Below are 16,974 nucleotides of genomic sequence, written 5' to 3'. Positions count from 1 at the left end.
AGACCTATGAAAGGTCAGCTTAAGATGTCTCAATATACTGTCAACTACTTCACACTCGGGTTTTTCTGAAGAGTTGCTTTAATACATCAGGAACCACAGCAGAGTTTTCAGATTAGTAATCCCTTTGCCAAGACAGAGTGTTCTAGAGAGGCATGAAAGTGGTCAGCAACACAACCTTCCTGTATGATCTGAACTTAGTGCTGGCCCAGGTGCTGCACCAGAATGGGATGTGCACTGTGCTTTGCTCAGTGGCAGCTTGAGAGTCACAATTACTGTGCACACTCTCTGCTTTGCTGTATTCCTTCTAACTAGGGAAAAGAGAGCCCCCCCAAAGCAGCAGAGATGGCTATGGGAAGAAGATAGATGGAAGAGGCTGACAAAATTTGTACACAGCAGAGTTACATTAGCTCAACACACTGAAGAACCCTTCTACATAATAAAGGTTCAACACCTAGCATTTCTTTTTTCACTTTTCTTTTCTTCTCAAAGTTGACTTTGGACAGCAAGAAATAAAGTCAGAGAAAGAGGGTATTAAATTCATTTTGAATGGAATGCCACTGCACCGTTCTTTCCAAGTGAGGTGTGAAAGCTTTTAACCTTGAGTCCCCAGCAGTAGATAAAACATCACTCAGGGTTTCTATTTCCAACCCGTATGTTACACCTCACCTTCTGCCCTGTGCAGAACATTATTCCTCCTGCACGGAGCAGTATCCGCTTACAGGCAGCGCTGCTCAGAGGAAAAAAGAAAAGTTTGCCTCTCCTTCCCCCCAAAAAAGGCCATTTTGTTCAGCCAGATGTTGTACAAAATGGCACGGCCGCTCTGCTCGAGGGGGGACGGGCCTCCCACCCCGGCGAGCCCGGCGGGGCGGTGGCGGCCCCCGCCCGGCCCCCGGCGGCGCCGAGGCCAATGGGCGGCGGGGCGGCGGCGGCCGCCTCCCCCCCCGCCCCGCCCTATATAGCGCCCGGGCGGCGCCGCCGTCCCGTCCGTCGGGCTGTCCGTGCCGAGCCGAGCCGTGCCGAGCCCAGCCGTGCCAGGATGCCGGGCCGCACCGTGTGGCGGCTGGCGCTGCTCGCCCTCTGCCTGGGGGCCGCGGCGGCGGGGGGACATCGCCGCGGAGCCGGCGGCAAGAGCCGGCGGCAGGCGCAGACCCAAACCACGTCGGTGCCGCAGGGCACCCCCGCGCAGGGCAAGCGTGAGTACCGCCCGCGGGCAGGGCAGGGCGCGGGCCGTGCCACGGGAGCTCCGGTGGCCCCGGGGGGCTTCGTGTGCCCCCCGCGCTCGCCCTGGGGTCGCCCCTCGGCTCGGCGGGACCCGCACACGTGTGCGCTCCGCGCCCCTTCCCTCTCGGCTGCTGCCCTCGGTAACGCCGAACTTTGTCTTCTCTTCCCCCTCTGCATCTCCCTCCTCCTCCTCCTCCTCTCCCCCCAGAGACCTGCTATGACAATGGAAGGTACTATCAGATAAACCAGCAGTGGGAGCGCACCTACCTGGGAAACACGCTGGTCTGTACCTGCTACGGTGGGAGCCGAGGGTTCAACTGCGAGAGCAAGCCCGAACGTAAGTTGGTGGCCCCTTTTGTCTGCATCGAGACCCCGGCATGGCTTTTGGTGCCGAGTAAGCTAAGCCTTGTACGAGTTAGAGCTGGCAGCCTGGGTTTTCCGCTGAAGTTTGGTGCTTAGGGTCAGTAATGGGATCTACACTCAATTACACTGAAGATCTGGCTTGGGATTTTAAGAAATGCTTTTCATTAGTGATGGGCCTGCCACCAGAATCCTGAGCCAAACATCACTCATCTCTGTGGAGGATTGGATCTAAACATTAATTCTGGAGCCAAACCTCTTCTTTATAATGAACTGAACTGACTCCTGGACTCGCACGGGGAAGTTCAAATCTGGAGTCACTTTGCAGCTCTGGCTCTGCGCTGTTTGATTGCTTCACCCCAACTTTTCATAGCTGTGCGGTGTCGTCAGCTTGTTTAAAAATATTTCAGCTTACAACTTTCCACAGCCCCCCGGCCGTGCTGTGAGCTTTCTATAATTGAGTGTAAAATGAGATTGTTTAGTCTGTGCAGAAAAAGTTTAGGTAACAGAAAGAAGTTGAAATGTGAGGTCTGCTGGAGGATGCGTCTCTCCAGGATACAGTGTAGTTCAGATTATCAGATGCAATCTATCTGTACTTATTGGTCTGAAGCCACTGGTTTGCTGTAATTCCTTTATGCTGCTCTGCAGATAGAAGAGAGAAAAACTGGTTCCTGGCTGATAGTGTTCACGTAAGACAGATGGGAGCGTCCCAGCCATCTGTTTTGCAAGGCTCGTGTGCTGCCTGCCTCAGGGCTGGAGTATTTTAAGGAGTACTCAGTCTCCTTGTTCCTCCATAAAAGGGGATTCAATCTGCCTTTCCTTCCCCTTCAGAGATTCCCAAGTTTTAGAGTTTCAAAGTCCAATAGCAAGTTTGTCTTTATGATACAGTGAACTTTATCTGTCCAGTTGTGAAGAAAGTTGGGCTGTTGCAGATCTTGGGTCTGGTGGCAACACTGACATTCTGTAGTCACTTACTCATGCACGAGTGTGAACAATTCACAAGTAGTGAACTTTGCTGTTGACTTTGGTGGGACTGCTGCAGAATTTGGGATTAATACACTCAGTTTTTGCCAAGTCAGAACAAAGAGGATTAGCATGACAAAGCACACAGCTTCCAGGAGATGTTTGCTCCCTCCTGTCTTCTGTACTGTTGGCTTCAAACAGCTGGGATTGATCCTTTCAGGCATTCCTGTGATGTGCCATGCAGCAACTTCTGGCTCACTGGGGGAGGGAAGAAGAGGTTATTCAGCATCATGGGGACCTCGAGGAGGCAAATTTCACCCAACTTCCTCTGTGCTGCTTCATCCCAGGAAGAAAAAGGAGACTGATAGGTGTTTTTCCCCAGGAAAAACAGAATATCTGTGTGTGGAGGCGAGGAATGTGTGTTGCTGTTGACTGTACATGTTACTGGTGTGGTTACATGAAGCTGATTTTTTTTTTTTTCCCCCCCCCATAGCTGAAGAGACTTGCTTTGACAAATACACGGGATCCACTTACCGGGTAGGGGAGACCTATGAGCGCCCCAAGGACTCCATGATCTGGGACTGTACTTGCATTGGAGCTGGACGTGGGAGAATCAGCTGCACCATTGCCAGTATGTAACTAAAGCCTATTACTAGAGCTATTGTTCCTTGGTGTCATATTTTCCAGAGCAATTTACACAATATTCCCAATGCCTATTAGCTGGAAAGTTGCAGGGGAGGTTGATCCAAAGCCCGCCAAAATTTTGGAGTTGAAAGTCCTTGCCCTGTGTACGTACACTTGCACAAGCAAATTCCTCTTTTAAAAAGGTCAAGTGCTAAAAGTGTGTAAAAACATAGGCCAAATTTTACTCCTAGTGTCCAGCCATACAGGTTAGTACATTTATACATACAAGATGTGTTGCATCTTCACAGGCACACCTTTGGAAGTAGTTTTTCTGACTGGAAAAAAGGATGGAGTCTGCTCTGTAGCTAGTGAGTCAAAATTAATGGGACTACTCAGAATAAATGATAATAAATAAATGCCACCTGAGAGTCGGTCCTCCATCCTCCAAAAATGTCATCCAACACTTATCCATAAGGGAATGGGGATTGGATATCCAGACAGCAGCTTAATATGTTTCTGCAACTCCTTTTTCACTACCCTGAGCCATACTTTCCTTTTGATCTCGCCTTACTTCCCTTGGTCCTTTCTCCCCAGCTCCCCTTTCACGTCTCTGTCTGGAAATCCTTTCCTTATTGAGTCACTGAATTGTTCACAATTTCCCTTCAGTTCATAATTACACTTTCTGTGAGCACAGATGAAGATCACTGTCAGGACTTCTAGACTGAGATTTCAAAGTCTCTGAGGCACCTTTTGAGAAAAGTCTTGTTCTTAAAAGTATCCAGTTTCTTGTTTAAGACACACATACTGATCCTATAATAGTGTTGCCACAGAGGACTCGAAAAACCAGCCATCATTGTAGCATGGGAAAAAAAATAATGCATTGAATCTAGCAAGTAGAGTGGAGCCCTTCTGAATTTAATGGCGTTTTATTGAGCAGGGATGATAAGTGTTGTAAGAAAAGAAAGAGTCAGTAAGGAAATGGCAAACAAAAGAGCAGTCTCGTTTCCTCATCATCAGCCTGGTTTAGAGCTCACTGGAGAGTCTCACTGACTGCAACTGGCTTTAAATCAATCTTCAGAGCTCCTAGATTCCCTGCTTTCATAAATGAGCCCACAGAACATTTTAGTGGCTCCTAATAAAAGATGGGATGTGGATTTTTTTCCTTTTTTTTTTTTTTTTTATTCATTTCCGTGGAAGAAGACCCTGTGTTTGCAAACAGCCCTCCGTGTGTTTCCCTCCCTTACACCAAGCACCTCCTTATACTCCACATGACGGCCTGGCCACCATGTCCCTCGTGGGTGGCCACAGAGAAGCCCGAGTGGCATCACTGCTAATAAGATGGAGGCAAACCCTTCCTCACCAGCCCTCAGCCTGAGAGGGGGGTGTGAGGGAGAAACAGCACCTCCTCAGGTCCCAACATTACCCTTTCACCAGCCAGGTCTCGGCTGTGGTTTGGAACATGGAGGGGGTTAGCTGAAAGGAGGGAACAGGGTCTGGGAGTCAAAGAAAATGGCAGTGCCTGTGGAAAATGGTGAGTGCCATTTTATAGGGTGATAGAGGAGGCAGCCACAGCCTGTCCACCTCCTTCTCCTCACTGCCCCACTCCTTCTCTTTGCCTCCCTCCAGCCCAGCTGCCCCTGACCAGGTGGCCCTTACCTTGTCACTGCCATGCTGTCCCTGGTGTGTCCCTCACCTCAGCTCCCCTCTCTCCCTCCACAGATCGCTGCCATGAGGGCGGCCAGTCCTACAAGATTGGTGATACCTGGCGCCGACCCCACGAGACAGGAGGATACATGTTGGAGTGTGTGTGCCTGGGCAATGGGAAGGGCGAGTGGACCTGCAAGCCTGTGGGTGAGTGGCTGCTCCTTCCTTCTCCCTCAACACAGTCGGGGTGGCACCTTCCTCCCTGTCTTCCCTGAGGCATCCCCATGGGGGAATGCCCTGCGTGGGCTCTGATCTCCTTCCCTCTCATAGCTGAGCGATGCTACGACAACACGGCCGGGACATCCTATGTGGTGGGAGAGACCTGGGAGAAGCCCTACCAGGGCTGGATGATGGTGGACTGCACCTGCCTGGGTGAGGGCAGTGGCCGCATCACCTGCACCTCCAGAAGTAAGTGCCAGCCTGGCAACTGCCAGCTGCTCCATTTTATTTATTTATTTTTCATTTATTTTCTTATTTATTTTCGTCCTGCTAGCTTTGTCTGCCCTGTGCAAGTGACAGTAGTTTTAAAGGGATGGCCACCCCCTGAGAAGTGGCCGGAAACAGACCCTTCTGAGGGCAGAGGGGAGTGTGTGGTGCCCCAGTCACCATTTGGAGTCTGGGAATATACCCCAGAGCTGGTGATCAGTGCTGGTGGCAGGATGGCTGGATTATTTGGGTGTTTAATCTCATTTAGAGGGAAATGTTTAAGGAACGTGTGTGTCAGCTGAGTCACAGTCAGGCATCTCCCAGGAAGTTGGGCGAACCACAAAATGGCAGAGGGTTTACCTGGTAGCTCCATTTCTGTGTTTTTCAGGAGCCTCCTGAGGAACAATTAGGTGCTTTTAAAGATTCCATTCCTGTTCCATCAGCACAGTCTGCCAGATTAAAATAGTGTATTTTTTTTCTCTGTTACTGTTTGATTCATGTTAGCTAAACCAGGGTTTGTTTTGTCTGCCCTATCCTTTCATCTGTCAGTTCTCCTCCCTCCCCTGTTTGCAGCACAGGTAATTCCCACCTCTCCCCACTTTTTGCATCACTGAGGGACATTACTGTAAATATTCCATTATATTTGTATTTGCAAAGCAAACAGGGCTTTTAAAATCCCAAATCTTGCTTGTTTATTGACCTTCTGTTCCAGTTCTGTTAGGAGCAAGCTCTGTAGTGGAGCTATCTCTGTTTTATACCAGTTGTCTCAAGAAAATTTAACTTTGTACCTTATACCTTGGTTATGCAAAGTTTGAGAAACTCCTCTGTAGCCTTTCAATTGCCTCATATTCAGTTGCCTCAAGGTACACAAATAATGGCTTTCTGCTGATAGAAACAGCAGACCTGTAAAGAACTAAAACACTGAGGAGGGTTGGGATTAATACTGAAGATCTGGAGAGACTTGGTCAAGAAATAAGCTATAAAAATCAAACCAGCCTTGACAATATTAAATCTGTTAAAAACACATGGGAAAAAAATCATTACCTGTCAAATGGGAATGAATAAAACAGAGTGTGTTGTTTGTGAATTTTGGAGGAGTTATTATTACTAATAAAATGTATTTGGCAGTAGCTTTCTTCCCATAACTGAGGTCTGCCCTGTTGTATTGTAGTGGAAATTGCAATATAATGACCTGTTCATTTTTCATTTTGTTTTCCAATTGCAATCAAATAGAGAAATTCAAATTTATATGTGTAAAATGATACCTGTAGGCCACAAAGTGGCATTACACTTCAGTCTATGCTGCTGCTGTTTATCTTTTATGGCCAGCATTTTCCAGAATCACAGCTGGTTTCTTGGAAGACATTTCAACTTTTCATTGTCGAACTTGAGAAGAGTGTCCTTAAGACAGGTTTTTTTCACATTTACTAAATGACATCATGAGGAATATCTGAATAAATTAAATTGGTGAGGAATACCTTACCAATTTACCATTCTTCTGGCAAATACTCGATTTTTGGTCACTTTAGCACTGCAAATTACTAACATATTTTCTACATTCATATTCTGTCCCGTGTGCTCTCTCAGCAATCTGGCTTAATGCATATGTCCTTCCACAGTTCTTCATAAATCCATGTTCATTGATCCATGATTATATTTGAGCCACTGTATCAAGTTTCCCTTGAACGAGTAGGTAAAATGTTGTAATGGAAGAAGAACTAGTTAATCCATGTGGATCTGGCATCCAGACAAAAGTAGTTTGTTACACTGTCCTTTGAACCCATTTACTCAATTCATTGGGGGCTGTGGGTTATTAGAGACAACAGCAAGATTTAGGAAGTCTGGTATTCTGGTGTGGCATGAGCAGCTTATATTAACCTTACTTCAGCTTCATGCATACTTCTTTTGGAAGAAATGGAATTTAACATACTGCCCTCAAACAGGTTTTAGTTTCTTCCAGCTGAAAGAGAGCCCTGAACTATGTATAGTATGAAATGACCCAGCTGAAACACTTCTGTTTTCAAAAACAACAACACAAAAAGGAAGAATATAAGGACATTAAAACAAGTTTAGGCTTTAAAGGTGTATGCTAGACAGAATGGGTTTAAAATGGCTTTTAAATAACTATCAGGAATGTTTTCAATAGTACATGGTTTTTCACATTGATTTTGGACACAGCTTACCATGTTCTCACTGGGAATGTTATGATGCTCATTTTGACAATGACTACAAAGTGAAAGTGCAGTTCTGGAAATAAATGGGAAATTTCCCTTAGGCCAAAGCACCAGGATTTTCAGATGCTCTCAGCCTGTGCAGTTTAGTGCAGGCTTTAGTGCATCAAGAGCTTGCAATAGAGGGCTACAGAAAATGCGGTGGGTTTTTATAAACTCCCGCTCGTTTGGTAGTGTTGGTGGTTCAGTGCTAGAAACTGCCTGGTGAAGCCATCCCTTGCAGACACAGCTAACAGGCACATTCCTTACACAGATCGGTGCAATGACCATGACACCAAGACCTCCTACAGAATTGGAGACAACTGGAGCAAGAAGGATAACCGTGGGAACCTGCTTCAGTGCGTCTGCACCGGGAACGGCAGGGGGGGAATGCGAAAGAAAGACACGTCCCTGCACACAACCAGCACTGGTAAGTGGGGCATCATGGCGTGTAACATAGGGAAAGGGACAGGGAATGGCACCTTTTGAATGGCTAGGACCTGGAGCTGAGTTGTTCCAGCCTAATTTAGATATGTAATTGTCTGGAAAAGGTCAGTAACAAAGAGGATCAGAGTTCAGGAGATGCTCCTTGTTTGTGCGTGTGGAGACAAGATTAATTCTTACCGTGTTTTTGTGCACAAATGGGGCTTGCATGTGCAGATGGGATTCCCTGCACAATCACAGTGCAGTAAATCACAGCTAGGGCCCTGCATCCACAGGAACTATCTTTGTCTTAGAAGCGTGGCACTCCAAGTTAATATTTGAACTTTATGTATTCGCCTCAGGGTAGCTTTCCTGAAATGTCTTTAATTTAAATCCCAGAGACCATCTGGTTTCTTTGACATGATAAATACACCTACTAATGGCTAAGCTTTAAAAACCAAAAAATGTCAAGGAACGTATACAATGCTATTTGATACATGCACATGAGATAGTTTGTTATTTTGGTATGAAATATTACCTAGTTTATAGATAGCGTATTTTTTGTGCCCAAGGTTTAAGTGTTCAGCTTCTAAATTCTTTTTTTTGTCACTTTAAGTATCTAGGTTTCTTATCGGTGACTGCAGTGTAAGACTTCTCTTTTCCTGCAGTACCTGCACTAAATTTCTCTTGGTAAATGACCTTTAGCTGTTTGGTACCTGCAGGTTAACTTCAAACTCTCATAAGGTCTAAACTTCACAATGCACAACACTTCAAGGGTGCCAGTGTTTTGTTTCCATTATTATTTCCCCTATTTCAGCAGAGCTGAATTTGTGGAGGTTCCCGTGGGAATCATTAACAAAAATTTACATGATGTAGACAACAGGCCTCTTTGACTAAAAGTTTTTGGCATGTTATTTGTAATAATAGTGAGAGACAAAGCTTAAAAATTCCAGAGTAAATGAATACATTTGTAGTTTGGGGGTTTTTTCAATGAAAAATTCAAAATTAATCCTTGTTGCCCTACCTTCCTACTTCCATGGTAATTTTTTTTGTCTTGTCATCGATCTAGGTTTTTCTATTTTACATTTCCTTCAGCTCAATTTTTTTTATTTTTTCCCCAAAAATAAACAGCTTCTAAACAATTCCTGTGAAAAGCAGTTTCTAAATCCTCTCTGAGGCCACTCCGCAGTGTTGGAAACTAGAGGCTATCATTAACAGAAAGGGGAGTCATTCTTCTAATTTTGAAGTTTGCTAAGTGGAATAATTAGAATGTGTCTCGGGACACCAAGAGAGTTGTGCCTTCCATTTGACGGAGTGCCTGAGGTTTTTTTTACCCCAGCGTTTAACTGAACGTTCTGCTCCGCAGCTTTACATCCCACATCTCCCTTCTCTCCCGTGCCCTGCAGGATCTGGCTCTCCCAGCTTCACGAACGTGCAGACCGCCCTGTACCAGCCCCAGCCCCAGCAGCCCCAACCTCAGCCCTACGGGCAGTGCATCACTGACAACGGGGTGGTCTACTCTGTGGGGATGCAGTGGCTCAAGACACAGGGCAGCCAGCAAATGCTCTGCACCTGCCTGGGCAACGGAGTCAGCTGCCAGGAGATAGGTATGACTTTGTGTTTGGAGCCTGTCCAGCCCAGTGAGGGCTTTAGGACTGCCCCGTGGCTTAATTTTGAAGTAGACTCTTTTGTGTGTATTAGAAACGTCATCTGAAGAAATACTGGAGAAGGGTGCAGGGGGTGAAGAAATGGTTGATTTGGTTATCTAAAGCCTGGTTCTCTGGGGCAGTAATGTTTCCCATTGAGTTATATATAACTTTCTGAGGGAAAACAGAGCCCTTGGGGAGCAGCATTAATAATTTTATTCCAATGGAGCTGCAATAATATATGTTCAGAAAAGAATGTAAAAGAATGACACAGCTGTGGGGTTAAGTTGTCTGTTGGTGTGTGTTGGCCCAGGTCCATGGCAGTCAGTGTGGGTTCCCAGCAGCCAGTAACTTGGCCTAGAGGGGCTGTTGCTGTTTTAGAGCCCTGAGATTTGGGGATTACTTTAAACCAGAGTCTACTGCTGTGATTTGCTTGTTTTAAAGCTGTGACCCAGACGTATGGTGGCAATTCTGATGGAGAGCCCTGTGTTCTGCCTTTCACCTACGATGGAAGGACCTTCTATTCCTGCACCACCGAAGGCCGCACAGATGGGCACCTCTGGTGCAGCACCACTTCCAACTTTGAGCAGGACAGGAGATACTCCTTCTGCACTGAGCAGAATGGTAAGTGCTTCTCAGAGGATCTTCATGGGCACGTGACCCTTGTGTAGAGATGGAGGAAGGAGCAGAGAAAATAGGAAGAGGCTGCCTGACCCATTCCAGCAGTCTGGAGGGACTCTGAGCATGCCTCACAGCAGGGCAGTGCTGTGAGTGAAGGGCTGCCTGATGACAGAGCACTTGTGTGCACTTGGCATCTTTGGAGGGTGCTCAGGGTGCTACAGATGTACCTTTTGAGTCCTGTTCTCTCTTCTCTGAGCTGACCTTAGAATGGCAGTACCTTGTCAGGGTGGAGCTTTGGTCTAAAGGACTTTGGCTTTGTTTGAATGACTTGCTTAGGGCAATGCCCATATTAGGCTGTGAAGAAGGGGATATCCATGGAGTACAGTCTGTGCAGTCCTGTTACTCCCTCCATCCTGGCTATCTAGCCAGGCTGCCATATATAGCAGTGATCTTAATGTGATTTGTGGTCTCTGATCAAGAGCTGGGGCATGACTAATGCAGCAGCATTCCCTCTTGCCTGTGCATGGTCAGCGTTCCCTTCCCAACACAGATCCACCTGTGTGGTTGCACTTCCTGGAAAGCCTGTCAGGCATCCATGGAACAGTGTCCAGGCAGCTTCTCTGGGGTCTGCCCCGGGACAGAATTTTTCATGTTGCCACATGAAAATGCTGCTGCTTATACTGCACAGTCCTTTTTTTTAAAAATTCTGTTCTACTTCAGTTGTTTGTTTTTTTTCCCTGATAAAAGTCAAGCCTTTCTCTGCAGCACATATAATATTCTTTGTTTTTTTTAAAAACCAAACAAACCACCCAAACAACGAAAACCCAAAAATCACTGTCTCTGTCCACACACAAAAAACTCTGTCCACACACACATTCTTGTTTTAGTTTTAGTGAGGCTGCTTGTGGTACACTGTGGGAAAAGAGAAATGTCAATATAGAAAGACCTCAGTAAATGCCTCCTTGTTTCCCGTTATTTGTAAAGCAGAGTTGCCCAAGAGGTGATTAGTTCAGGTAGATTACAGCCCTCTTTCCACTGCTGCTTGCAAAACATGAAGCTTCCAACCTGCTGAGAGGTTTTGGCTTGTCCTGTTGTACATGACTGAACTGTAACCCTTCCCTGAGGGCAGAGATTTTCCTCAGAGCCCAAGGGAAATTGCCTCAGTGAGGTAATACAGGTATGCTGGGAACTGTGAGTTCATTTCATTTGCGAGGCCTTGGGACAAAGTGTCTGCAAAGCTACTTCCCAAACACACTAAGCTTTGGTTTTCCCTGGTCCCCAGGAATTCCCATGGCTGACTCTGCAGCTCCTTCCAAAGCAATGCTTGAACTGAACTGACCTTGTGCAAGGCTTATGTTTCCAGATCTGAATTAATTAAAGCCAAGAAAAGAGGCCTGTGGATAATACACAGGGTGCACATGGGAAAAAATAGTGCTAGTGGCTTTTTTTCCAAGCTCCCCCATGCCTGTGAGGGGAGAGTGCAGGCCTCATCTGCAGCTGTTTTCTTTTCAGTTTTGGTGCAGACACGGGGTGGAAACTCCAATGGTGCTCTGTGCCACTTCCCCTTCCTGTACAACAACCGCAACTACACCGACTGCACGTCCGAGGGACGGAGGGACAACATGAAGTGGTGTGGGACCACCGAGAACTACGACGCCGACCAGAAGTTTGGGTTCTGCCCCATGGCTGGTAAGGCTGAGAGCCACAAGGGGATTGGACTGCAGTGCTTTGTGCAAGTGAGGTTTTTATCTGGCATCTGCCAAAGCTTTTCCCTCATAGCTCACCAATTCCTCTTGCCTGACCTGTGGTTAGGAGTAAGTCTGGAATTATAATATCAGTGTGTTAACCCTGAAAATGGTAATAATGTCAAAAGACTGTGGTCCATTCTGACCCTCCATGCTCATCTCCATGATGTCAGCAGGGTACATATGAGAGGGAATGTGACTACCAATTCTGAAGTGAAAGGCCTTTGGTAACTAATGTAACTGATATAATGTAGAATCTGTGTCCTTAAACAGCTTGTGGAACACATAGGTCTTCAAATGGCCGAGTTCATAGGAAGGCATGTGTGGAACAAGAACTGATTCTTTCACATGGCACCCCTTGGACATGATACAGGAGCTATTTCTAGTAGCTTTCAAATGAGAAATAAATGAATTAGGGGTCTCCTGCAAGGGGTCTCCACTTAGACACTGTCATCACCCAGCTATTCCAAACTGAGGGGGTGCCTAAAGCTTTCTTGTTAAGATGCAGAAACCACTACATGGTGTGAAGGGGAATTGCAGACGATCTCAGCTCTCAAGATCTTGTTAATTCTTGCCATGTAAAGTACCCTGTTGCTTTCTTCTCACCCAGCCCATGAAGAAATCTGCACAACCAACGATGGTGTCATGTACCGTGTTGGGGACCAGTGGGACAAGCAGCACGACATGGGCCATATGATGAGATGTACTTGTGTTGGAAACGGCCGTGGAGAGTGGACCTGCATTGCCTATTCCCAGCTCAGAGGTACTGACTTGCACAATGGTATCACCACTTTAGTCTAAAGGGGGTGATGGGAGAAATGGGTATTCTTTTCCATCGTTCTGAGTTTGAGCCCTTGCTCAAGAACTGTGTATTATCAAGCTTTTCTTTTGAGAAGGAAGGGAATTAGAGGAGCTGTGAAGTTCTTGTCGTGTTTATGTGCTGGAAAAGTAAATTCCAACCTTTGCTGACTAGCAAGCAGAGACAAACCTTGATTAGCTTGATCAGTAGATATTCCTTCCTTCTTTTGTCTACATTTAAGAATCGGTATTGCTGTGACTTTATGGAGAGCTCAGTAGAAGCACCTCCCCCCCTCAAGAACAGACAAAACTCCAGACTAGTCTGAAGTTTGAATGCAGAGCCGTTCTGTTTTATTGTTCTGCCGTGAAATTTTCAATTCCTTTGTGCTAGATTAGCCCTTTGCTGGCTAATCTGTATGAAAAGTTGACAGGAAAGCACTGAGATTGCTCTTATTTATTTACTTATTTGTATGAGTGGTCCAAGTGGAGAAGTGCTTAAGCAATACCAAAAAAAGAAGACTTAAAAGCACAGACATTTGATCATCCTACAGCTAGCTCACAGCATTGGCTTCATGTCTGGAAAAGGCAGGGGGGTTGCTGTCAAACAGCCAAGAAAGGACTCTTAACACCACTGCTGAAATGGGATATAATTTATAGGGAAAGGCTCACCCAAGGGCTTTGGAAGGGATTTTTTAAATGTGTTTCCTTCAGAACAGTGGGAAAGGCACTGCTCAAAGTTCTGTTCTGTGGAACTCCTTTTTCCACTTATGCAGCTGGTTCTCTGCAGTTTCATTCTGGACTTAAAGGGGAATTTCTTGATGAGGAGAGTAGAGATGCTTTGTTTTTTCAAGAGGCAAAGGTTATCTAAGTAGAGCTGTTTAAACAGAGCAGCCAGACCTTGGCGCCCGCAGGAGAGTCTGAGCACTCCTTGGTTTATCCTGATGCTGTGCCCATGGTGTGGGAAAGTATGATGGGGAATGAAAGCCTGGAGTCGCTTCCCCAAGGACAGATGGTCTGGGATTGACTCCGGAACTGAACTTGGGTCTCTTGGGTCCCTGTTAACAAAACAACATGCTTCTGGGGTGGTTTTCATGTTTGTTTTGACTTTCTGCTCCTGCTGTGATTAGACTGGAGTTAGGAATTCTGGGCCAGATCCTAGATTGACATTGAACCTCATAGATTGATACCACTGTACTTAAGCAGGGGGTCTGGTTACTGGATTTTGAAAGAAGAGCAGAGCAATAGGCGCCAGTAGCATCTTGTGTGTGTAATAGATCTGCTCCTGCCTTCGGATTCCTACAGAGTGGAGCAGAGATACCCAAGAGAATAACATCATGAGACTGTTTGTACTTCTTCATGCTGTCTTCATGAATTGGAGGAAGATCCGTTCTCCTTGTGTAATTCCAATGATTTGAGGCAGTGCTCACTGAGGTGTTTCAGTCAAGACCTTCCCCAGAGGAGGTAGTTGGAGAGTCAGTGTGCTGGCTTAGATTGTCTTTCACACGTGGAATCTGTGAGAAAGAACAAGGCAGTTCTGTAGTTGGAGTACTTCAGATTGCATCCTACAGACGTATTTTCTGCAAGTGTTGCTTGTTTACACACTGCTGATAACTGAACTCAGGAGCAGTGGTGTGGATGCAGCACTGACCTGTGATGGTCACAGATGTCAGGAGGGCTGCCTTTTGCTTGAGTGGAGCTTGTCATGGTCAGTCTCTGTGCACTGATCAAGCGGAGGGAACCATCTGCCAAGCAGAAGGATTCTGTCCTAACACTTAGAGCTATTGCTGACAAACTCTGCTGTCTGTCCCACAGACCAGTGCATCGTGGACGGCATCACCTATGATGTGAACCAGACCTTCCACAAGCGTCACGATGAGGGGCACATGCTGAACTGCACATGCTTTGGCCAGGGCCGGGGCAGATGGAAATGTGACCCTGTTGGTAAGTCACCAGCTCTTCCCACTTGCCAAACACACTCTGTGGCTGTGTAGAATCTGGTTGTGGGATGGTGAAACTGGTGTGTGAATCTGGGCCCAGTCTTTGCCCACTTTATCTTGAATTCCACAACGGCAAAAAAATAGAATTAATATTGGGTTTGCTGGAGGATAAGTGGGAAGGGCATTTGGAATTTTAACCCAATAAGATTGGGTTATCACACATGCCACAGAAGAAGTTTCTGATACAGTAGTAACAGATTGTGGCAACGTGTCTTAAAATGTAGCAGCTTGTGGTAGTGAGGCAGGTTTAGTCCCTGGCTGTGGTTATTTGGCTGAATTCTGGTACCAAAGCTGTCATCTTAGCTGACAGGGCTCTGAGACTGAACACTGATAAAACAACTTGCAGCTGGGCACTGATGATAGGATCAGTTTTCTTTCCTTTATCCTAAAATCTTTAGGAGTTTTCTCAGTGAACTTAGGAAGGAACACCAGTGTATATTAACTTACCTTGGACTGAATTGAGTTTTTTGGCTGCCCTTTGTTCTGGCAGAGAGAGAAAGCTCAGGATGAGAACACGTGTTAAACAGTACTCTGGAGGTTTCCAAAACCATCCGGGTTCTCTGCAGGAATGAGATTTCATCTCTTCTGCCTCCCCCCACTTCCTTGATTGGAAGATAAGACCTGGTAGTTTGGTTTGCAATTACTAAATCGAAGAGATCTTCAAAGTATTGCCAAGAAAATCTATTAGAAATTACTAGTGGTGAAGTTCTGCTTTATTTACAGTAATACCTGTGCATGTTTACTGAAGGAACTTGGATTGTAAAGCTCCTGAAAATTGCTAGTTTGAAAGAAAGGGAGGGGAAAGTTCAGCCGTCCATAAAGGTACAATCAAAGTTTAATTTTGTTGGCTCTCTAAATAAGGCTCCTGTTTATCCAAGCAAGCATAATGCTAGTTTTCACTGAAAATTTCCATTGGGCCAGGAACACAGGCAGTTGTCAGACTAGAAAGTGTACTGCAGTGCTGATACTGTGTTGTATTTACACTAGTTAAGCTGATTTCAGGATCTGATCTGTCCTTTGGTTTATACAATGGTAAATCTGGAAAGATTCTGCTGAAAGTTCACGGGACTTCTAAAGTAAAACTAAATTCTGCTGAAGCCAGGAGGAATTTTGCCACTGATCTCCTTGAGAGCAGGATGGTTTAGCTTTGGATGAGAAATGAACTTACCTGACCAGAGCAGAATTGGGATCCACAGAAGATAAAATCCTTTCTTGAAGGAACACCCCATTGACTTGCCTGGGAAGCTTGCCAGGGGGACAGCCTGGAATTAACGGTATCTTAACACATGCATCACAGCTGAATTAGCTGCCTAAGCTCTAACTGAATACATCCAGTGTTATATCAAGAACCTTGATTTGAGATTTAATTTCCGTGGCTGCTTTCTCTTTACATCACATGTTTGCAAATAAACATTGGTGTTGCATTTCTTTGTATACAGGTCTCTTGTCACTTACTCTTCTGAGTTCAGCATGGATTTTTCAGTGTAGTTTCTGCAACATGAAGGGATAACTGTTTCTTTTGTGCCTTTAGACCAGTGCCAGGATTCAGAAACCCGGACCTTCTACCAAATCGGAGATTCCTGGGAGAAGTACGTCCATGGGGTCAGATACCAGTGCTACTGCTATGGGCGTGGGATTGGGGAATGGCACTGCCAGCCTCTGCAGACCTACCCAGGTAAGGAACCCCACAGATGATGAACCTTTCTGCTCAGTGAGACGTGAGGAAAGCAAACTTGGCACCCCTCACCCCTTCAGGTTTCTGTACATTGTGCCTTTTTGTTTCCTTTTCAAACGGAGCCAATTTCCCCCCATCCCCTGGCAGACACAAGAAGATGTCATGATTATAAAGAGGGGGCCAGGCTGTTTGCAGCTATTCCTGAAGCCAGGATTACATTAGAGAATTGCTGTTGGTTCACACAGCAACTTGGTTTTATTTTGCCTCTTGGTATTTAGTGATATCACATGTGTGATCTTCAGTTGATATTGCTTAAAAATCATACATGTGTGGTCCTTCCTCTGCCACTCACTACAGAAGCAGAATCCATCACAGAATGAAACCTTTTGCCTGATCAGTTCCCCAAAGAAACTAAATATTTGAACTCTTGTTTGTCCAGGCAGTTCCAGGAACTCTTCATAGGTATGGGCAATGCCTGTTTGTTGGTTGTTCAGCTTCAGTTCCCTGAACAGAACACGATAAGGGGAACCTCTCTACTTTCCTGTTTAAGGTTGCAACTGC

At 45.9% G+C, this 16,974-nt stretch overlaps 1 protein-coding gene across 1 annotated transcript in view; it reads left to right on the top strand.

Moving 5' to 3' along the window:
• Nucleotides 1-1,012: 1,012 nt before the first annotated feature.
• The window catches only part of FN1 (fibronectin 1), a 52,520-nt gene continuing 36,558 nt past the window's right edge, over nucleotides 1,013-16,974 (top strand). Inside the window, 12 exon segments of the mRNA XM_032693395.1 lie at nucleotides 1,013-1,193; nucleotides 1,430-1,558; nucleotides 3,038-3,175; nucleotides 4,888-5,019; nucleotides 5,143-5,280; nucleotides 7,783-7,938; nucleotides 9,338-9,538; nucleotides 10,022-10,201; nucleotides 11,711-11,887; nucleotides 12,554-12,706; nucleotides 14,554-14,682; nucleotides 16,270-16,413. Of these exon segments, the coding sequence (XP_032549286.1) occupies nucleotides 1,037-1,193; nucleotides 1,430-1,558; nucleotides 3,038-3,175; nucleotides 4,888-5,019; nucleotides 5,143-5,280; nucleotides 7,783-7,938; nucleotides 9,338-9,538; nucleotides 10,022-10,201; nucleotides 11,711-11,887; nucleotides 12,554-12,706; nucleotides 14,554-14,682; nucleotides 16,270-16,413 (1,834 nt within the window). The 5' untranslated portion in view covers nucleotides 1,013-1,036.

The sequence above is a fragment of the Chiroxiphia lanceolata genome, chromosome 7 (assembly GCF_009829145.1).
Source record: "Chiroxiphia lanceolata isolate bChiLan1 chromosome 7, bChiLan1.pri, whole genome shotgun sequence".
Lineage (NCBI taxonomy): Eukaryota > Metazoa > Chordata > Aves > Passeriformes > Pipridae > Chiroxiphia > Chiroxiphia lanceolata.
The sequence above is the reverse complement of the archived record's forward strand: the minus strand, read 5'-3'. Positions and strand labels throughout refer to the sequence as shown.